General features: G+C 40.1%; 1 protein-coding gene across 2 annotated transcripts in view; it reads left to right on the forward strand.

Moving 5' to 3' along the window:
• LOC112227875 (amyloid beta (A4) precursor protein-binding, family B, member 1 interacting protein) overlaps positions 1 to 24,405 on the forward strand; it is a 56,989-nt gene that overhangs the window by 25,424 nt on the left and 7,160 nt on the right. Inside the window, exons 1-6 of one of the 2 annotated variants that reach the window (XM_024392846.2) lie at positions 1,081 to 1,227; positions 13,390 to 13,449; positions 14,521 to 14,608; positions 15,078 to 15,364; positions 16,497 to 16,574; positions 21,373 to 21,532. In XM_024392846.2, the coding sequence (XP_024248614.1) occupies positions 13,390 to 13,449; positions 14,521 to 14,608; positions 15,078 to 15,364; positions 16,497 to 16,574; positions 21,373 to 21,532 (673 nt within the window). In that variant the 5' untranslated portion in view covers positions 1,081 to 1,227. Of the gene's footprint in view, positions 1 to 1,080; positions 1,228 to 13,389; positions 13,450 to 14,520; positions 14,609 to 15,077; positions 15,365 to 16,496; positions 16,575 to 21,372; positions 21,533 to 24,405 lie in introns of those variants that run through there. The other variant, XM_024392847.2, reaches the window with a different exon arrangement.

Consider the following 24,405-nt stretch of genomic DNA (forward strand, 5'->3'; position numbering starts at 1 on the left):
AATCTAATTTGCACCTGGGCTGGAATAATACATTATGGCCTTTCTCTTGCATTTCAAAGATAATGGTGCAAAAAAAATACAAAAGAATGGTTGTTTTTGCTTTGTGTTATCTTTTACCAGATCTATTGTGTTTTATTCTCCTACATTCCTTTCACATTTCCACAAACTTCAAAGTGTTTCCTTTCAAATGGTACCATGAATATGCATATCCTTGCTTCAGGGCCTGAGCTACAGGCAGTTAGATCTGGGTATGTCATTTTAGGCAAAAATTGAAAAAAAAAGGGGCAGATCCTTAAGAGGTTTAAAAAATGCTTGCTATTTCCTCATAGAGAACGATGTCATCCTGCCTCATTGGCTAAACTGGCCAATCAGTGGTCTACTCGCATTAATATTTGTTGGGGTATGCCCACACAATTGCGACAAAGAAAATCTGCTTTTTCAGCATATTTAAATACGATTTTTGTGGAAGTTAAAGTATTTTACTCATATTGTAATTAATTACAGGTCATATTTAAAAGAAATTTGGAAGCACTGGACAGTTACTTTAAATGTGTTCTACATCATTTGGCTCCGTTGGCACCATGTAATATAGAATTCTGGTCAAATTGAGCCAAAGGCAACTCCCCATTATAAACCCTAAGGTTTACATGTCATAGCATACACCCACTCATCTGTTAATCACTTTCAAAGGAGAAAATGATTTCTGAACCTAAACACCTCAACAATCGCTGCAATGCTTCTACCTTCTCTCTTTCTATTTTCCTCTCCAGACACTCCTTTCCCAGTATCAACATTAATGAACCTCAAGTGTCTCATTGACACGCATTGTTTTCAAATTTAGATCTGCACTACACGAAAAATAAAAGAGACTATTCTCTAACTTTTAATGCTAAATCACACCTATCAGTAATGTACATACTCACCATTACTTTACACTTAAGCAAGTGGATATGCGAACTTTGGCACTGCCCAGAGCTCAGTGTTGTAAAAGTGTTCAGCTCTGCTCTGGATGGAATGCACTGACAGGTCTAGACCTGAACTTCCGCATAGACCAGGAAACTAAAGTAACAGTTGTTGAGTCAGATACAGTCCAACTCCACACACCCAACCCTTCATGAGTTGTGGCGTTTGTTCAGTATTATTAGAGAGAAAACTAGACATAATTGACGTCCAATAACCTGTTATTATTCTATCGATACGTGAAAAAGGATTACACAGGTATCAAAGGTGAGTTCCATTTCTGTTATTGTTGGGATCCACTCGATCCACTGAAGAAACTATATAACTAACCATTGTCTTCCAATGCTGCTTGCGTTCACAGTAAGTACTGAAAGAGTACCTCTACTAACAATAGGATCATCTCCTCATTTGTCAATGTCAATCATGTTTGTTATTTTCTCTATATCAGGCTTAAGCAAATTATTTTTTTGTCTTTATCTAAATGTCAGATACCATCAATGTGAAAATCATGTACTTTCCATAGACATGTCAGATGACGTATGTCTGTGTTGTCAAGTTTTCCTGAGTGATACATAGCATTGATATCAGATTAAAAGAGGGCAGAGTTGCAGAGAGTGGCCAGTTTATTAGGTACACCCATCTAGTATTGGATCGGACCCCCCTTTTCCTACACAACAGCCTGAATTCTTCGAGGCATGGATTCTACAAGGTGTGGCGTTCAAACGTTGCTCAATTTGTATCAAGGGACCTAACGTGTGCCAGGAAAACATTCCCCACATTAATACACAGTTTCCACGGTAGAGTGTGTTAAGAGTGTCTGCTCTGAGATTGGAAGGATGGGAGTTCAATCTCCAGCCGAGTCATACCAGAGTCATAAAATGGGACCCGATGCGTCTCTGGTTGGCACTCGGCATTAAGGAGAGAGATTGGGGTTAAGACCCTGCGATAGACTAGCGTCTTGTCCAGGGGGTGTACTTGTACATCAAGCTGCCTCATGCTACAGAAACAGGAGATCTTCTCCTATGAGCCATTCTGGATCGTGCCAGTTCTTGTGTGTTTTATCTCTCCAACTAGGGTTGACCATTAACTAAATTTAGGCTGATGTATGACTCAGGAGCCAGGCTAGAAGAACTTGGTTAGCCTCTAATTCCACCAGGAAGGCCAGTAGAGTAGTTATTTTCTCCCTATTGGTGTTCAGAAAGTTGGCTCCTGGCAGCTGAAATTCCTGCTGAGATGACAACCAATGAATGCAGACACTATTACAGAGAGAAGCAAATCACTTGTGAAATATCTCTCTCAATACTTTGAGAGAGATATTGAGAAAGGAAGGAGTGAGCAGAGGGAAAACCAATTTCAGAAGGTCAGGCGTATTTGAACTTTCATATGTATGCGGAAGGAAGTACGCAGAATTTTTCTTGACTGAATGTTGGAAGACTTTGACATAGATTGCATTTCTCTCAAATTGGAATTAGTCTGGTCTGTTTGACATCTTGAGTTGTTTTCATGCAAGTAACTGTCATATTATTACACTATTTTGAAGTGCCAGTTTTTCAAGATGGAATATGTGGGTCCATATTTTAGTTGTCTACATAGTCTTTACAATGTCGATATCAGGGTTGGGGTCAATTCCAATTTAATTTCAAATTCCAAATTCCATTCTGGAATTCAAGCAGGAGGTGGAGAATTGGACAGTTGAATTGGAATTGCAGCAATCTTCAAAAACATAATTAGAATTGAATAGGAATTGTAAAAGAAAATGATCCCTGAAATGGAATTGGATTTGAATTGGAATGTAGACTGTCTGAATTGGAATTGATCATGATGGACCCACTTTTGGAATTTAATCGGAATTTAGACAGTCTGAATATTAATTTAATTGGAATTGAAGAAGAAATCCATCCTTGGAATTGAATTGGAATTTAGACTGTCTGCGTTAGAATTTATTTTGAGTTAGAAAAGAAAACATCCTTGGAATGGAATTCCACCCTTGAATTGTATTATAATTGTGCAAATTCCAGTTACTGAGTTAATGCATTTAGAATTGAAATTTAATGAAAACTTAGTTTTAAATCAAATAATTATAATTATATACATTACTTTTATGCAGCATTTTTTGTATCTTGTTAGTTAGAAGTTAAAATGCAATTTTTTTCCATTTAGGTTATTTTGTTCCAATTAAAGTGATAGTTCACCAAAATTACCTTACCCGTAAAGCTGCAATATGTAACTTTTTGGTAGACCTGACCAAACTCACATGGAAATGTGTGTTATTGATCTGTCATTATCATTGAAAGCAAGTCTAAGAAACGGTAGATATGTTCTATGTGGGGGCCTGCCTTAGACCGCAGTGGTCTAAGGCATCGCAGAGCTAGCTGTGCCACGTAGCGATTCTGGGTTTGAGTCCAGGCTCTGTCACAGCTGGCTGTGACTGGGAGACCCATGTGGTGGCTCACAATTGACCCAGCATCGTCTGGGTTATGGGAGGGTTTGCCCGGCAGGGATGTCCCATTATGCACTAGCGACTCCTGTGGTGGGCTGGGCACAGTGCATGCTGACATGGTCGCTAGGTGTATGGTGTTTCCTCTGACAAATTGGTGCAGCTGGCTTCCAGGTTAAGTGAGCATTGTGTCAAGAAGCAGTGCAGCTTGGTTGGGTTGTGTTTCAGAGGACCCATGCCTCTCTCAAGTCTGTATGGGATTTGCAGTGATGAGACAAGACTGTAACTACCAATTGCATGCCATGAAATTGGGGTAAAATAAAGATATGTTCTATGTGTGCTATTTCTATGCTTCATGTTCTTAAGTTTCCTTTTTGCATCTTTCACTGAAAATACAATATTATTTTGGTTATGGAAAATATATTTAACAGCAGTTTAGATGGTACAATGATTCTCTACACGATACTTGCTTGTTTTGTCACATAAACTGAAATTAGGCAAGCTATTAGAATTTTTGAAACCAGGAAATGGCAGAGCCATTTCTGCATAGCGCAAGTCTATGAACTACGACATTGTCATTTTGTAATTTGGGTGAACGATCCCTTAAGGATGCCTTTTATATGGATGCATAATTCTAATTCCACTAAGTATTGTTTATTAAATTATTCTGTATTGATTTATAATTCCACAACATATGCCACATAGCAGACACTTTTGTATTGCTTACTTTTAGCCTTGGAGAAATACATTTTAAATGGTGTCAGAGGGCTGATTAACATACAGTGCCTTCAGAAACCATTCACACCCCTTGACGTTTTGCACATTTTGTTGTGTTACAGCCTGAATTTAAAGTGGATTAAATTTAGATTTTGTGTCACTGGCCTTCACACAATACCCCATAACGTCAACGTGGAATAATGTTTGACATTTATTTTTTTTATTTTTTTTAATGAAAGCAAAATGTTTTGAGTCAATATTCAACCCCCTTGTTAAGTTCAGGATTAAAAATATGCTTAACAAGTCACATAAATTGCATGGGCTCACTCTGTGTGCAATAATAGTGTTTAACATGAGTTTTGAATGACTACCTCATCTCTGTACCCAACACATACAATTATCTGTAAATAAAAAAAGCACACATTGAATATCCCTTTGAGCATGGTAACTTTATTGATTACACTTTGGATGGTGTATCAATACACACAATCACTACAAAGATACAGGCTTCCTGCCTAACTCAGTTGCTGAAGAGGAAGGAAGCCACTCAGGGATTTCACCATGAGGCCAATGGTCACTTCAAAACAATTACAGAGTTTAATGGCTGTGCTAGGAGAAAACTGAGGATGGATCAACAACATTGTAGTTACTGCACAAAACTAACCTAATTGACAGAGTGTAAAGAAGGAAGCCTGTACAGAATACAAATATTCCAATCATGCATCCTATTTGCAATAAGGAACTAAAGTAAAACTGCAAAAAATGTGGCAAAGAAATGTAACTTTATGTCGTCAATACAAAGCATAATGTTTGGGGCAAATCCAACATATATCACGCTTCATACTTTCAAGCATGGTTGTGGCTGCATCATGTTATGGGTATACTTGTCATTTGCAAGGACTTGGGAGCTTCTTTTTATGACAGAAAGAAACAGAATAGTACTAAGAATAGGCACAATCCTAGAGGTCTGCTTTCCAACACACAATCACCTTGAACACCAGGCCAAATATACTGTTCAGTCGTGGCCAAATGTTTTGAGAATTACACAAATATTAATTTTCACAAAGTCTGCTGCCTCAGTTTGTATGATGGCAATCTGCATATGCTCCAGAATGTTATGAAGAGTCCCCCTTTGCCATGCAAATGAGCTGAATCCCCCCAAAAAACATTTCCACTGCATTTCAGCCCTGCAACAAAAGGACCAGCTGACATCATGTCAGTGATTCTCTCGTTAACACAGGTATGAGTGTTGACGAGGACAAGACTGGAGATCACTCTGTCATGCTGATTGAGTTCGAATAACAGACTGGAAGCTTCAAAAGGAGGGTGGTGCTTGGAATCATCGTTCTTCCTCTGTCAAACATGGTTACCTGCAAGGAAACATGTGCCGTCATCATTGCTTTGCACAAAAAGGGCTTCACAGGCAAGGATATTGCTGCCAGTAAGATTGCACCTAAATCAACCATTTATCGAATCATCAAGAACCTCAAGAAGAGCGGATCAATTGTTGTGAAGAAGGCTTCAGGGCACCCAAGAAAGTCCAGCATTTGCCAGGACTGTCTCCTAAAGTTGATTCATCTGCAGGATCGGGGCACCACCACTACAAAGCTTGCTCAGGAATGGCAGCAGGCAGGTGTGAGTGCATCTGCACACACTGGGAGGCAAAGACTTTTGGAGGATGGCCTGGTGTCAAGAAGGGCAGCAAAGAAGCCACTTCTCTCCAGGAAAACATCAGGGACAGACTGATATTCTGCAAAAGGTACAGGGATTGGACTGCTGAGGACTGGGGTAATGTCATTTTCTCTGATGAGTCCCCTTTCTGAATGTTTGGGGCATCTGGAAAAAAGCTTGCTCCGGAGAAGACAATGTGAGCACTACCATCAGTCCTGTGTCATGCCAATAGTAAAGCATCCTGAGACCATTCATGTGTGGGGTTGCCATTCATGTGTGGGGTTGAACACAGCCATGAATAAAGAATGGTACTAACACATCCTCCGAGAGCAACTTCTCCCAACCATCCAGGAACAGTTTGGTGACGAACAATGCATCCAGCATGATGGAGCACCTTGTCATAAGGCAAAAGTGATAACTAAGTGGCTCGGGAAACAAAACATCGATATTTTGCGTCCATGGCCAGGAAACTCCCCAGACCTTAATCCCATTGAGAATTTGTGGTCAATCCTCAAGAGGCGGCTGGACAAGCAAAAACACACAAATTCTGACAAACTCCAAGCATTGATTATGCAAGAATGGGCTGCCATCAGTCAGGATGTGGCCCAGAAGTTAATTGACAGCATGCCAGGGTGGAATGCAGAGTTCTTGAAAAAGAAGGTTCAACACTGCAAATATTGACTTTTTGCATCAACTTCATGTAATTGTCAATAAAAGCCTTTGACACTTATGAAATGCTTGTAATTATACTTCATTATTCCATAGTAACATCTGACAAAACATATCTGAAGACACTGAAGCAGCAAACTTTGTGGAAATTAATATTTGTGACATTCTCAAAACTTTTGGCCACGACTGTACACTGGAGTTGCTCACCAAGACAACATTGAATGTTCTTGAGTGGCCTAGTTAGTTTTGACTTAAATCGTCTTGAAAATCTATGGCAAGACTTGAAAATGTCTTTGTAGCAATGATCAACAACCAACTCGACAGAGCTTGAAGAATTGTACAATTATAACGTATTGTACAATTGTACAATCCAGATGTGCAAATAATTTACCTAGAAAGACTCACAGCTGTTATCGCTGTCAAGGTGATTCTAACATGTATTGACTCAGGGGGTTGAATACTTACATAATCAAGATATATTAGTGTTTTTAGTTTCATATATATTTTTTACTAACGTTTGAATTTTTGTTCCACTTCGACATTACAGACTATTTGGTGGAGCTCATTACCAAAAATTTAAATCAAGACATGTTAATCCCTCTTTGTAACACTAAAACATTTTTGAAGATAAAGACTAACCATGCAAGTGAATGCAATGAATTCATCTCTATCACTAACAAACACAGTCATGGGTGGTATTTCCAACTTTCACTCGAAAGGCACACTGCGATATATGCTAATGTAGGTAAATATCTGCATTGATCCCAGAGTGCCTGTCAGTGAATGTTGGAATTACCACCCATGAATGTGTTTGCTAGTGATAGAAATGTGTTTGTTGCATTCAACTCAGCATATGTATGTGTGTCTTTTGGAAGGGATAGGATAAAGTGAAGGGTCAAATTTGGGTTGAACCCTGTGTACAAGTATTCTGTACAGGCTTCCTTCTTTTCATTGTCATTTAGGTTAGTATTGTGGAGTAACTGCAATGTTGTTGATCCATCCTCAGTTTCCTCCTATCACAGCCATTAAACTCTGGAACTGTTTGAAAGTCACCATTGGCCTCCATAGTGTAATTAGTAACTTCTCAATGTTCAAGGGGATATTCAATATCTGCTTTTAAAATGTTTACCCATCCACCAATAGATGCCCTTCTTTGCGAGGCATTGGAAAACCTTCCTGCTCTTTGTTTGAAATTCACTGCTCAAACAAAATGTGGAAACAAAATGTGGAGAAAAAAAAAGTCAATGGGTGTGAATACATTCTGAAGGAACTGTACAAGTTGTCACGTCCTGACCTTAGTTCCTTTTTTATGTCTCTATTTTAGTTTGGTCAGGCCGTGAGTTGGGGTGGGCATTCTATGTTTTGTTCTATGTTTTGTATTTCTGTGTTTGGCCTGGTATGGTTCCCAATCAGAGGCAGCTGCCTATCGTTGTCTCTGATTGAGAACCATACTTAGGTAGCCTGTTCCCACCTGGTGTTTGTGGGTAGTTATTTTCTGTTTAGTGTGTTTTGCACCTGACGGAGCTGTGTCGGTTGTTCTCTTTTGTTGTTTTGTTAATCAGTGTTCAGTTCCATTAATAAAAGGGTGAACACGTGCTGCGATTTGGTCCTCACCTTCTTCCACCAACGGCCGTTACAACAAGCTTCAAGTCTGCTCAGTATTTTGATAAGGAAAAAAGCTACACAAACAAGTTATAGAAAATTATACCAAAAGGAATTGAGAACAAAATCTCTACTTTTGTGCTGTCGATAAAATGTGAAATTCATCATAATTCACTATACTTACCCAGAGGTCCTGCAATGGCTTGAGTTGGTCTGCCTCTGGCAACCATGTCCAATTGACATGGAAAACAGGTCAAGGTTCGGGAACACATTATCCCACTGCCTTGACACTGTGAAAACATACACAGCTTTGGTCATGCTGGTCGCCTCAATGCCAAACACGAAGCACTTCTATTCTCACTGCAGACCTTCTGTATATTTGGCCTAAAACACAAGATGTTTCTTTCCTGTACTTTTTTTGTTGATGATCGCTGAACAGAAGAAGTAAACTGACAGATGTCATGCCTGTGGGCACTGGGGCACGTGCTCCTTCAGATTTGTCCTGTTTAAAATAAAAAGACAGTATTACAGTTTATCTACAATAATCATATTTAATTTACAGCTAAGACCTGAAGCTGGTTCAATTGGACACCTTCTACATTCCTTTACAGTTTATCTGTAATAATATGAACCACCTAGCAATTATATGGAGTTGGCTTTCGCTAGCCCTGATTGGTTCTCAATCTCCCAACCTTTAGAAAAGCAAGCAAAAATGAAATGTACTGAATAAGACTCACATTCCTTTGATCTAGATTGTAGCAGAGATACAGAGAAGCATATTTTGTTTCTTAAAAAAAAAAAAAACACCAGTCAGGAGGATACAGACAGCTGAAGAGACATTGCTTAGATATGCATAAAAAATGATTTTTTTCAACATAGAATTGCAGGAAAAAGCCGTTTGAGTGTTTGAAAAATGCAAAATTCTCCAACTTCCGGACTGTCAAACCACCCCGAGCCATCTTCACATACTTCGTGCACCTTCAGATTTTTGGGATGGATGACGCCCCTGAGAACACATGCACTCTTCATCTGAGTCTACAAACCTCCATGTTGATGAGATCACACTACATTTCAAGAAAAATGGCTTCCTCATACACACAGTTTGAATTGCAGCTCAGTTCAAGTTGATGCGATGGTTGAATGACCTAGTAGTTTTGTGTTTGCACAAACTGTCATTGTAACAAATGCTGTGTCTGTCTTGCTCAACATTTCATGTAGCAGGATGATGGGTGTTAACTCACAACTAAGATAGATGTTAGTGGTTTTGCTGACATCACTTTGCAGCTTACAACTCAACTGTTTGTTTTTAATAGTTGTTTGTTTGTCTACATCCTGTGTTCAAGCCCATGTCTTGACATGGGTGGAGATCATGAGCAAAATGAAGCTATGAGGTTTGACAAGCATCTTACAGTAACATGGCTTTCTTGGCTTCTATGTAGAGGGGTGGGGTCACAGATTATCATGACAGCAATAGGTTATTGCACCAATCAGATAATAGAGTCTTGAACATAAACTAGGTCACTGCTGCCAACGGATTTCTGTTGAATATCTTCTACCATGTTTGCTCAGGGTGGAATATAACCACTAACCAGAGCCGACGGATTGAGTATTGTACCTGGCTTCTCTCAATCCGTCCTCTCTGGCGAGGTGGAATTTGTATTTATGAAGGATCCCCATCAGACCTTCCTGGGGTTGAAGCAAAATAATATATAAGATATGATATGATATGCCGTAAAGATAGTTGTAGGTGTTGTTAGCTCACGTTTCACCTCATTCTCTAGCTACTGACACTGGCCTCTCATTCAAGCTAAGGGTGTTAGTTACCACTATGATTTAGAGGGGTTCAGGTTAAATGCAGAAGACATTTCAGTTGAATGCATTCAGTTGTGCAACTGACTAGGTATCCTTTTCCCTTTCCCTGTTCTGACCGTTTGCTGAAAAGTCAACCCCTTAGTGATTTTTCAGTCACTTCAGAGAGGCAATTTTGAGATTTGGCACTGTGCACTTTAGTATCCTCTTCAAAATGATGCTTTTAAACACAGCTGGCTGGATCTACATGACCGATACACTAATTCTTTCCTCCTGTGACGGCCAAGGACTAATTGGAAACTGACATCAGCTACACAATGTGTTTGTATGTTTTGTAGATTGCTGACATTTCCAGAAATCACCAAGAGATGGCTATTGTATGATATTCTGGGGTTGACATAACATAACACAAAGCAAAACAGAAACCCAATGCAGAGTGGAAAACAACTACAGAGCATAGAAGTGGGGGAAACCTAGTAAGAAAGGATGCTCTGTCTAATTTTCTCCTTGTTTCATCTGCTGTCTTAAACAGTTGTAACCACACACACCCCTGCTACTGGGCTGCAACCTGGTCTCAGAGCATTTCGTATTATTCTGTATGTAAATCTGAGGGACCCCATTTAGTAACACATAATACGGTTTGTAATTCGTAATATATGTATGGTATGTAATAATTAGTGGATGTCCATCACCCATTTCCTATGATATATTACAAATTACAAACCATATTATGTGTTGTGAATTTCAAAATATACAATATGTTACGATTTTGCATAAAGTACTATATGTTACGAATTTGCAAATGTATGATATATTATGAGTTCTAGCTAGGTGGCTAATGTTAGCTAGTTGGCTAACATTAGCTAGGCTAGGGGTTAGGGTTAGGGGTTAGGGTTAAGTTTAGGAGTTTGGTTAAAGGGTTAAGGTTAGGTTTAGTGGAAGGGGATAGCTAAAAGTGTATTATGTGTTACGCATTTCTAAATATACAACATGTTATGAATTTGAAATATTTACTATATGTTTTGCATTTGAAAAGTGTATAATATGTTACGAACAGGTGGCTAACGTTAGCTAGGATAGGGGTTAGGAGTTAGGGTTAAGTTGAGGAGTTGGGTTAAAGGGTTAAGGTTAGGGTTAGGGGAAGGGAATCACTAAAGGTGTTAAGGTTAGGTAAAGGGTTAGCTAAAAAGGTTAAGGTTAGGGATAGGGGAAGTGTTAGCCAACACCAACCTTACGTAACCATACCAAACGTAACATGTCTTACTAATTTTAGTGTCCCGGATTTATGTTTACTATATTACGTCTATGAGACCAGGCTGGCTACATCTGAGGGGCAGAAGGAACTTTGTTTACATTTGGCTGTATTGTCGTGAATTTGCTCACATTTAATACTGAATATAGGATTTTCAACTGTTCGCCCATAATCTGATTTTGAGTGAAATAAGAGTCATGTGTTCTGAGTGTTAAACTGAAAAGATATGATCATGTTAAACTCATGGGGTATTTAGAGAGGACCAAATACATCAGGCGTATAAGGTTGCAGTGCTTGCAAAAGACATTGCATGTTACCATCTCCTGCAACCTTCACAAATACTTTCAACATCACGAGAAGCAAGAGGAAGTTGCCCTGTAACCACTTCCCTCTGTTTTGGGACACACCGGACATTCTAGCAAGGGTGGGGGAGCAACACACGTACCCACACACACAGGTGTTATCTGTACAAACAAGTGCTCAATCTGTTATGGGTTAAAATAGTTTTAGAGAAACTTGATATCACTAACGTTCCTGTATATAAATGATGCATGCATGAAGCAGTGAATCCCATTTTTCCTTGAGAAGTTTTAACGTTCGTCGAATGCCAGTCTAGTTGGTCGTAGATTACGGTCTTGACAAAACATTTTATTTTCAATGGTTTGTTTTGATATGAATTATGGATTTGACATGAATTGTATGTGAATTACGCATGAGTATATTTAATTACATATCCTATACAACTCACCAATCCTACATCACTACTAAATTAGCCATATTATACGATAGAAAAACACGACTTGTGTTTTGACTGCACAGTCCGGCACACCGTAACATTTGTTCTACAACAGATAATGGGGCTTAACATATTGTGTGTGAGAAAGAGACAGCATAATGTACATCATGACTACGGTAGCTCTCGATATGGCTCCCAATCAAAAACAATTACGTTGAATTAAGTCAATAAAAATGGATTGCTTCTCGTGATGTTGAAAGTAGGTGGCCCCATGATAAATTAAGCCTACACACTCATGCCAACAATAGTACCATGGGAGTCATAGTATGACAACTGAGGATCTGATCATGTCTGTTAAAAGTGGGTCTGGATTTTCCTTCTTGATGCGTAATTTGATAAGCAACTAATTCAGGGGCGGCAGGGTAGCCTAGTGGTTAGAGTGTTGGACTACTAACTGAAAGGTTGCAAGTTCAAATCCCCAAGCTGACAAGGTATAAATCTGTTGTTCTGCCCCTGAACGGGCAGTTAACCTGCTGTTCCTAGGCTGTCATTGAAAATAAGTATTTGTTCTTAACTGACTTGCCTAGTTAAATAAAGGTTTAAAAAAATGATGGTATCGTGATTGAGTAATAATTTCTGGTGTAACTTACTCATTCAACCTTTTCCTCAGTTAATTTAATGATTTACCAAAATTATACTATTTTAACTTAATTTACCATATCATCCACATTATTTTCCTGAGTTTAAGAAACTAAAAGGTGGTCTTGAATGTAATCAAGGCAATGACAAATGATGAGGTCATTTTAAAAGTATCGAAGGGGAAGATATTGTCTGTCATTTGAAATGCATAAAAGCCTCAGCCCCAATCTAAGATATCAACGTACTGTACATACTCTATCAGTGATGTACAGTAGGTGTAGCATTTCTGGGCAAGGGGAAGGTCTGTTTGAAAGTTTTTTTTTTTTTTTTTGGCCTAACCAGGAAGTGAATTCCAGTATCTGATTGATTGACTTTCTATAAATTCCACATTATTGGATTATCAACCAAACAACGTAAGAAACAAGTAATGAACTATCTTTCATAATTTGTTGTACTCATGCAGTTCCCCAAAAAGGAGTTTTGAAAGGCACTGCACGTCTTGACAAGGAAGGAATGCCTGGAGTCATACATACCATGCTTTACTTCCTGGAGTCTATGTTGGGGAGGTTGAGCAAGAACATTTGGCCCTTGGCTACATATTACGAATGAAAACATTCTATAGTGCATTGATCTCCTACAGTTGGCGGTTCAACACAGAAATGAAGAAATGCGATGTGTGTGTGTCGAAGTTAGTGTGCACTCCTTCAAAGGTGATACAGTATGTTTGCGCATAACAATCTTAAATATAATCTCAAACTCATTCCTAACATTCTCCGGTTGGAAATAGCTTTCTTGTGCTGAGATGTAATGTATCAGTCTCAATCTACGACTTTACCTATTGCCAATGTGATAGGTTCTAGGGCCTTCCTCACTCATCCCTTGACTTGTCTTCAACAGATGGACGACATAGACGCTATGTTTAGTGACTTGTTGGGGGAGATGGATCTCCTCACACAGGTGAGTTCAGTCCACACACAACAGCAATGCCTTGGGCATTTGTAACTCACCCTTTGTAAACACTGTATTAACAACTACCCTGAATAAGCCTTTATAAATACTTACAAATGTTTATACATTCTTAGAAATGTTAGAAATGCCTGTGAATTGTAACATTTGTCATGCTGCATGTTTAAAACATCTTCACAACGGATGCCACACAGGATAGACATGTCCAGATAAAATCCCCAACAACTGTTGATAAAAGGACCTCACACGATCTAATATACCGTACACAATACATGTCCCTAAGTTTCAAACTGACAGTAGTCATGACTGTTGTGCTTTCACTCACCAGGGAAGATAGCATTCATCTCTCTTCATTTCTTCAAGGTGATCCCCCCCAAATGCCAGCTGTTGCTGACTATTATGCAAACCCGCAAGAAAAACATGTATACATTATTCATACACACAGATCTGCAATACAATGTGCTCAGTATTATGGACCCCATCTTCCTGTAAGGATGCATATGTTACTCCTCATTCCGTTGAAGAGTTGCTAGTAACATAATAACAATGATATTCTATGGGCAACACAGTAGCGATGTTTCGGATTGTTCCCTGTCTATTTGGACCGAAACCACGGGTAAATAAAGCACTGCTTATGAGAAACAGGACAGTAACACTAAAGCACACGATCAACGATCAACAAGACACTTCAGACTGCCAGGCAGCCGCGAAACAGCGAGAGAACCACCGTTTAAAAAAACAAAACAGCCACACTCTCCTTTAAGAAAGGGGGGTAAAATGTTAAACTCATAAGCAGGGTGGACATTAGCATAACTGTTTGAAGACACGTATGATCACTTGATACTTTCACACTCACTTTTTGTTTTCTATTAAAACTCCATGTTGCCTGAGATACCTAATATTGAATGTCATTTCTCATTTGATTTCATGAATTTGACATTAGTCCTTCAACTGTTTTCTATGCAAGACAATGGATTTAGAAATCCAGATGGCTACATGGGGACTGGAGTTGTTGTCTTTGGTTTATTGTTAAACTCCTTTGCTCTTCGTTTTTCCCTGCAGAGTCTTGGGGTTGAAACGCTGCCCCCAGAGCCACCTTCTAGCTCAAGCAAAGAAATGAACTTCTCCATGGGCTTTGCTGATATGAACGGTAAATCACAAGCCTAATTATGGCCCTACCAAACACTGCCAGTGTTAAAAATATAGTGTTCAAATGTCTCAGATATCAGTTTAAAAATCCCAGAGGCCAACGTCGGCCTTTTCTAACTTTGGTAAAGTATGACGCCTATTATTTCTCCAGTGGGTCACTTTTCTTGGGGAAGAATGACATCAATTACCTAGAAAATTACCAGAAATTAAGATTGAACCAATGACGCAGAGAGGTAGAAATAGAGTTACTAATCATACCTCTGGAATATGTCTGGCTACTGTTCAGGCTCTAATTTCAGACAGAGATTAAGATCCAGCCGACACACCAATTATAGCTGAAGGCCTCCGGCTTTCACTCAGTGCAAAACAAGCAGTATTTGTCTGGAGCTTGTGTCATAGCAAAGTCAAACTGTCCTTTGTTATTATACCGTAGCTTGAGCTTCATTTTGTGTTTCCTCTTTTCTACACAGTCGAATCCCTGAATGAATTGGAGGAAAATGACTTGGACGCACTAATGGCCGATTTGATGGCCGACCTCAATGACACAGAGGAGAAGCTGGGAGGGCAGAAAGAGGCTGAAGCGCCGCACACGGACCTACCTCCCGCTTCGCATGGGTTCAGCTTCTACCCAGAGTCCTCACTCTCCACCCCCACCTCACCTGAGAGAGGCCCCAACACCTTTAGCGCCCCACTAGCTGACTCCCCCGCACCCATTCTCTCGCCACCTACACTTCCACAGCATGCTAAGCTCTCCATGGTGAGTCAGCTAAGGTTCGACACTTAGGCCAGCACTAAAGGCCTTTAGCTGAGCACAGAGGAAGTGAACAAGCTACACTCTACCATCGTTTTAAAGTCTGTCAGCCACATCTCATCCTGACAGAGACAGCACAGACTCATTTGATTATATCCACATTTTTTTCACTTTACTCTAGCAGACACTCTTTTCTAGTGTGACTACAACAAAGGAATTGGAAATTGGAATTTAGATCAACACAAACTCATTGTTTACATTAGGTGCTTGAAACAGATACTTGCATGATAGAGGGCCTGTATAATGAAGCTATACATGCACTTGAAGTCAGGGAAGGATGGTATTGTATTTACCACCTTCTCACAGTGAAGTCATAGTGAGATTGTTTCCTGGCCCAGGCCACTGGGGCATCTATTACAATACCTCAGAGGGAAAAGCAGGGATTCTGTCTGTAATGGCCCAAACACACACATAGATAGGGAGGAAAGAGTAACAGGATCGATAGAGGGGTTAGTGTGAGAGATTTGATTCATTTAACAGTCCTTCTGACTGCCGCCGAAGGAGGTGAAAAACACCAGGTATCCATCACAGTCACACATAACACTACCCATAATACTGTCCATCATCACTCAGCTCCTGCTTTGCTATTGGTCCATTCAGAGACATATACTGCATGGAGATGTATGTATCCAGTATATGGCTCTGGGTCCATCATTATCTGACCTCATTCAATAGCCATCCAGCATCATCCGTTTTTCATAACCTATGCTACGTAACATATGACTAATGTACATTATATACAGTAGCAAGGATTTGTTGTTATAATCTGGTTTGTTTGAGCCCTGAATGCTGATTGGCTGACAGCCGTGGTATGTCAGACCGTATACCACATGTATGACAAAACATTTATTTTTACTACTCTAATTTCATTGGTAACCAGTTTATAATAGCAATAAGACACCTCGGGGGTTTGTGATAAAAGGCCAATATACCACTCCGCAATGCGTTGTGCCTAAGAACAGCCCTTAGCCCTGGTATATTAGCCATATACCACATCCCCTCGGGCCTTATTGCTTAATTATAAACCTACTGTGCTCTATGTCACTTACTTAAAAAACAATCATTGATTTTCCTTCAGGAAGAAATAGAGGCACAAATGAAAGCAGACAAAATCAAACTGGCATTGGAGAAGCTGAAAGAGGCCAAAGTCAAAAAGGTAAGTAACATGACAGAGGACGAAACACTATACAAAATCCAATACATTGTCCACCAACCAAAAGAGGCATTTCGGGGAGAAGGAAAGAAAACCCTGAACAGCAGTCAAGCTGAATGATCATTCTCTTTTCTGTTTCCATTCATCCTGATAATTGATGTCTGCCTTACATAGGACAAAATGGTTTCCTTCTCTGTGTGATTTGTGGACACTTCCACATCTTCAAAGCAGCCGTCTGCTAAATTACTGACACATGTGGCCTTTCAGGCACTACTGCTAGCAAGAGAGAAAATAGCTTGGTTTGTGAAATCTACAATTTTACTCAGATTCACCGCAAAAATGCTTTTGAAAATAAACCATCATTAATATTATATAATAGATGTAATGAGCTGTCATACAGCATCATAACATGACATTGGAACATGTCAAACATTGTCACTCAGTAGCGGATTGGCAGCTTTTCAGGCAATTGCAAAATAGATGCACTTCTTCAATTAAGAAAGATAAAATCAAGCTACACTCTTAAGTTCTATCTTAGACTGCTGGTGATCTCTCTTAATTTTGGAAAACAGTTAAACTGCTCTTCCGTCTCCCAGCCTCTAGTTTACTCAATGAAAGATCTGTCAACTTCTAGTCAATCTTTCTTTCATTTCAACTAGACGCCTTGCTTGATACTTAAACATTTTTTTAAATGCACTTGGGCTGATCTGCTTGATCCTTTCTTTTTGCAGCTTTATGTTCCCCTGATTGAGGAATCATGGACACATACTTTTAACCTGACGATTATCTCTGGTGCTAACTCCAGGGTTTGGAAGGTTGCCCATGTGCTTCCTCTCCACAAAGCTGGTGACCCCTCCGACCTACATATTTATTGCCCGATCTCTAAACTGTCTTGCCTATCAACTTTCCGTTTATGTCTTCCCTAGCTAAGAAATTCATTCTAAGTGCTTATCAATCTGGTTTAAGGTCAAATCATAGCACCATCTCTGCTGAATCACTGGTTTTAAATGATGTGGTAAATTGTAGGAAACTCTGGAAACTCTGTGCTGCCCTCTTCATTGATCTGTCAAAAGTGTTTGATACCGTTGACCACTTTCTACTAATTCAAAGACTGTCTGAAGTTGGTCTGGATCAGGCATCATTTAATTGGTTTAAAAACTACCTGACAGAAAGGACACAATGTGTATTCTCTGATGGTGTTAAGTCAAGTTTCCTTGATAATACGAAAGGTGTCCCACAGGGGTGGATTTTAGGTCCTGTACTTTTTACTGTCTATAAAAACAATATTGGTCTATCTGCAAGAAATTTGAACATACACCTGTATGCAGAAGACACAGTTGTGTATGCTATTGCCCCACAGTTGACCGGTCTCTTTCAGAGCTACAATCTGCCTTTATTCCATTGCAGAAAGGCTTTGTTGAACTGAAATTGGTACTTAATGCAGGTAAAACCAAGTATTTGTTATTTTCCAAAACACTTAAAATGGTATATGATGATTTATGCATAAGAATATTGGATGGTGCCAACATTGATTGTGTCCTTGCTCATACAGTGCCTTCAGAAAGTATTCACACCCCTTGACTTTTTACACATTTTGTTGTATTACAACCTGAATTAAAATTTGATTAAATGTAGATTTTTGGTCACTGGCTTAAACACAATACCCCATAATGTCACAATGGAATAATGTTTTTCAGAATTTTTACAAATGAATAAAAAATGAAAAGCTGAAAGGTCTTGAGTCAAGAAGTATTCAACCCTTTTGTTATGGCAGTAGTATACAAGTATACGTTGCATGGACTCACTCTGTGTGCCATAATAGGGTTTAAAATATGTTTTTATGACGACCTCATCTCTGTAAACTTCACATACAATTATCTGTAAGGTCCCTCACTCAAGCAGTGAATTTCAAACACAGATTCAACCACAAAGAACAGGGACGTTTACCAATGTCTCGCAAAGAAGGACATTTATTGGTAGATGCTAAAAAAACAGACATTGAATATACCTTTGAGCATAGTGAAGTTATTAATTACACTTTGGATGGTGTATCAATACCCCTAGTCATTACAAAGACACAAGCCTTCTTCCTAACTCAGTTGCCGGAGAGGAAGGAATCCGCTCAGGGATTTCACCATGAGTCCAATGGTGAATTTAGTTTAATAGCTGTCATAGCAGAAAACTGAGGATGGATCAACAACATTGCAGTTACACCATAATACTAAACTAAGTGACAAAGCGAAAAGAAGGAAGCCTATACAGAAATAAAATATTCCAAAACTTGCATCCTGTTTGCAACAAGGCACTAAAGTAACAGTGCAAAATATGTGGCAAACCAATTAACTTTTTGCCCGGAATACAATGTGTTATTTTTGGGGCAAATCACATTACTGAGTACCACTCTACATATTCCAAGCATAGTGGTGGCTGCATCATGTTATGTGTATGCTTGTAATTGTTACGGAATGTTTTCAGGATACAAAATAAACAGAATAGAGTTAATCACAGTCAAAATCCAAGAGGAAAACCTGGTTCAGTAAGCTTTCCATTAGACACTGGGAGATGAATTCACCTTTCAGAAAGATAATAACAAAAAAAGGCTAACTCTACTCTGGAGTAGCTTACCAAGAAGACTGTGAATGTTCCTGAGTGGCCGAGTTACACTTTTGACTTAAATCTGCTTGAAAATCTATGGCAAGACCTGGAAATGGTTATCAACAACCAATATGACAGAGCTTGAAGAATTTTGAAAAGAAAAGTGGGCAAATGTTGCACAATCCAGTTGTGGAAAGCTCTTAGAGACTTACCCAGAAAGATTCACAGCTGTAATCGCTGCAGAAGATGATTCTAACATGTATTGATTAACAGAGGGTTGAATACTTACGTAAACAAGACACAGTATATTAGTATTGTGTGTCGATTGTTGACAAAAACTTTATAACACAACAAAATAAGGGGTGTGAATACTTTCCGAAGACTATAAATATCTGTGCATCTGGACTGACGAAATGGCATATATAAGTTAGTTAAGAAGCAGAGAATAAAAATGAGCTTGTATTTAGATATAGGTCATGCCTCTCACTAAATAACAGAAAGCAGATCACTCAGTCAACATTCCTGCCGGTCCCAGACTATGACGACACCATCTAAAAATGAATGCAGCTACCAATACATTGAAACCATTGGATGTATGTACTGTGGTTTATCACAGCGCATTTCGCTTTATTACGGGCAATAGGCTCAGTGCACATCACTGCATTCTGTATCGGAAAGTAGGTTGGCCCTCTTTGAAGTCTCGTAGGTTGATGCATTTCTCTCTTTTTGTTTATAAAGCTATTTTACAAAAACGTCCGCTTTAGACATAGGCATTACCATGCCGGTCTCAGGGATGGCTAACTCTGGAAATTCCTTCGGTGTCTACAGAGTTAGGTAAATCAGCTTACTTGTGGAATAATCTCCAAAACGTTCTAAAATTGGGTGAATTGGTGCATCTAGGGCATTTCAGACAGCTGATTGAGGACCTTTTTAATGAAGAATGTGCTTGTTTTCCAATGACTGTGTATTGCATCTCTGTTTTGTTTTCATATTGTATTGATGTGTATATGCTTGTAATTACAGGGCTCATCTGTAAAAGAGACCTTGGTCTCATCCTGACTCCATGTCAAAATAAAGGTCCAATGCATTTTTGTTGTAAATGCCTGAAGCAGTGTGTAAGGTAACTAGATTAGGTAACATTGCAGTCATGTCGGCCTATGTGCCTAATGGTAATATAAAATGACAGGAATGAAGGTTCAGGAAACAGACTTTCTGCGGTCTCTGGCCGGTTTCATAGAAACACCTGTCCTGAGCAGAGAGGCGTTTCATTTCTCTGTGGTCTGCAGTGTCGTTCTCTGTGGTCAAACGCCAATGAGGCCTTTTCCTTTACGTGCTCTAAAGGTTAAAGCCAAGGTTCCAGAATGAACACATTTCATTTGAGAATCCACTTGTTTGAAGACACCTAGTTCTATAAGAGATCCATTACACACACTACTTAACCATATGGTGCACATCCATCCATTATTCTTCGTAGGAGATGGGGGGAAAAAACCTGATCTAAAACGACAAATCCTCTACGACGCTATCGTCTTCGAAAGACACATTTTTATGTTTACACAACTTGGCTGACCTCTGGATGGTCTGCGAAGCTTCTCTGCTTCCTAAGTCGGGATCTGTTGCCAGACGACAGGAAGTTCAAGGCCACATGAGCCAGGATGTGTGAGCTTAATTCCAGTCTATTTTGGGCTTTATTTATGGGGCGATAGCAAGACCACGACCACCATAGCTCCATAGAGGCTAATGATCATTCAATGCTCACCTCAATGCTCACCCCCCTGTACTGTTTTCTCATCAACATCATACTGGAAACACACTCTGGGCTATAAAGCTGTCATATACATTAAAGCCTATGAAATTAAGCTCTGCATAAGCGTTCATGAAAGAATTATGAAGCTATATGGAGAGGAATATGAAGCTATCAACTGTTTTACCCATACATTACCCAGGTACTCTACAGCTTTATCATGCAGGTGAGAAGTCATTTGTTATGAGCTGTCATGAATAGGACACACCAGGTGTCGTGAGTCATGATTAATGAAAAGCTCACATCTCGTTCTGTAACACATAAATAAACCATGAAACGACAACCTGAACAGTGTCCTACTGTCATTACAAGAATTACTCGGATTTAGTACACAATACATACTTTCCAATGCCGCCAACATTTAAATGCTCATCTCTGTAAATGTCTCGTATCTCTATGCAGCTGGTGGTGAAAGTGGTGATGCATGACGGTAGCTCCAAGACACTGATGGTGGATGAGAGACAGACAGTGAGGGATGTTCTGGACAACCTGTTTGAGAAGACCCACTGTGACTGCAACGTGGACTGGAGCCTGTCTGAGACCAACCCCGAGCTGCAGCTTGGTGAGCCTGATCCTCTCGCCAAACACACACAGACCCACGCAGGCACGCACACACAATATATACTGTTCTGTGGTTTCAATGCGCTCACTCTATACCACACATACAGAGGGTGATATACCAGGTGGGATTTTATTCAGGTCCAGATGATGGACTGTGTTTTCATTGGCACGATGACAGCCTTGCTGTGGTGAGCACACAATGAGGCGTTGATGTAACCCACCACACACAGGCACACACACACACACACACACACACACACACACACACACACACACACACACCAGGCAGGTGGGCTTCATTTCCTGCATTGGGCACGGTCAGTCATCCTCCCTGTTTTGCGGAAATATAGTCCTCATGACCTCAATCCTCCATCTCTCTCACCCAGCATCTGTTGGACTTTATAGGCAACATGTTTGTTCAGTCAGCTCATTACCATGTCTTTGGTTTGCTCTGGAGAAAAACATGCAAATCATGATTTACCTGATGTAATACATTTCTGATCATCTGTAATCCTTTCTGGTTTCCTATAACACTAAGCTCATTCCTCTAATTGCAGTCAGTTTATGGAGAGTCAAGACAAACCTTCAAATCATTGCCCATATTCTATAACGGCGGATCCCAACTTGACTTCATGATAATCTTTGAATTCCTGTTAGTGCAATTTGAGTACAGTGGTGCATTTGCATGTATTCTAAACCCCAATGGAAATGAGTGGAAAAAGGAACTTCCCATTGGTCAACACTTGGTTTATTTTTTGCCATGAGGGCTATTTGAAGACCAATGTCGGCCACCTCACCCACATGACATTTTGGACTGTTAGCTCTTAAGACTATATTCCATGACAGGGTGTTTATCTGTTACTCTTGAACAAACCAGAAGTACTGCTGATATGACTCTATGCTCAATGCTACATTCCTGTCTATGACACAGATACGCGTCACTCGCAACAAAACGTATTTTTGTTTCAAGGCATACAGTACGTCTGCTTCTATAAAACCTCAAAACATATCTGATTGATTGGAAATGAAATAGATTTTGATCTGCGTCCTAAAACGTCCTTGTGAACATAATGTTTTACTGTACATGTTACATGGTGCAAATGTTCTGGAAAATTGTCAAATGTACACTCATAGCTTACCTCTGTTGGCATTGAAGTCTACCCCCTTAAAGTGCCATTTACTTAATCAGATAGCTGATGTTCTGAAAGAGCTGCAAAATCTGGACCCGAACAAATCAGCAGGGCAAGACAATCTGGACCCTCTCTTCCTAAAATTATCGCCGAAATGGTTGCAACCCCTATTACTAGCTTGTTCAACATCTCTTTTGTATCGTCTGAGATCCCCAAAGATTGGAAAGCTGCCGCGGTCATCCCCCTCTTCAAAGGGGGAGACACTCTAGACCCAAACTGCTACAGACCTATATCTATCCTACCCTGCCTTTCAAAGGTCTTCAAAAGCCAAGTTAACAAATAGATCAATGACCATTTCAAATCCCACCTTACCTTCTCCGCTATGCAATCTGGTTTCCGAGCTGGTCACGGGTGCACCTCAGCCACGCTCAAGGTCCTAAACGATATCATAACCGCCATTAATAAGAGACAATACTATGCAGCTGTATTCATCAACCTGGCCAAGGCTTTCGACTTTGTCAATCACCACATTCTTATCGGCAGACTCAACAGCCTTGGTTTCTCAAATGACTGCCTTGCCTGGTTCACCAACTATTTCTCTGAAAGAGTTCAGTGTGTCAAATCAGAGGGCCTGTTGTCCAGACTTCTGGTAGTCTCTATGGGGGTGCCACAGGGTTCAAACCTCGGGCCGACTCTTTTCTCTGTATACATCAATGATGTCGCTCTTGCTGCTGGTGATTCTCTGATCCACCTCTACGCAGACAACGCCATTCTGTATACCCCTGGCCCTTCTTTGGACACTGTGTTAACTAACCTCCAGACGAGCTTCAATGCCATACAACTCTCCTTCCGTGGCCTCCAACTGCTCTTAAATGCAAGCAAAACTAAATGCATGCTCTTCAACCGATCGCTGCCCACACCTACCCACCCGTCCAGCATCACTACTCTGGACGGTTCTGACTTAGAATATGTGGACAATTACAAATACCTAGGTGTCTGGTTAGACTGTAAACTCTCCTTCCAGACTCACATTAAGCATGTCCAATCCAAAATTAAATGTAGAATCGGCTTCCTATTTCGCAACAAAGCATCCTTCACTCATGCTGCCAAACATACCCTAGTAAAACTGACTATCCTACCGATCCTTGACTTTGGAGATGTCATTTACAAAATAGCCTCCAACACTCTACTCAGCAAATTGGATGCAGTCTATGACAGTGCCATCTGTTTTGTCACCAAAGCCCCATATACTACCCACCACTGCGACCCGTATGCTCTCATTGTCTGGCCCTCGCTTCATATCCATTGCTAAACCCACTGGCTCCAGGTCATCTATAAGTTTTTGCTTGGTAAAGCCCCGCCTTATCTCAGCTCACTGGTCACCATAGCAGCACCCACCCATAGCACGCGCTCCAGCTTGTATATTTCACTGGTCACCCACAAAGCCAATTCATCCTTCGGCCGCCTTTCCTTCCAGTTCTCTGCTGCCAATGACTGGAACGAACTGCAAAAATCACTGAAGCTGGAGACTCATGTCTCCCTCACTAACTTTAACCACCAGCTGTCAGAGCTGCTCACAGATCACTGCACCTGTACATAGCAAATCTGTAAATAGCCCATCCAACTACCTTATCACCATATTGTTATTTATTTAGCTAATTTGCACCCCAGTACCGCTACTTGCACACTCATCTTCTGCACATCTATCACCCCAGTGTTTAATTTGCCATACTGTAATAATTTC

The sequence above is a fragment of the Oncorhynchus tshawytscha genome, linkage group LG29 (assembly GCF_018296145.1).
Source record: "Oncorhynchus tshawytscha isolate Ot180627B linkage group LG29, Otsh_v2.0, whole genome shotgun sequence".
NCBI lineage: Eukaryota > Metazoa > Chordata > Actinopteri > Salmoniformes > Salmonidae > Oncorhynchus > Oncorhynchus tshawytscha.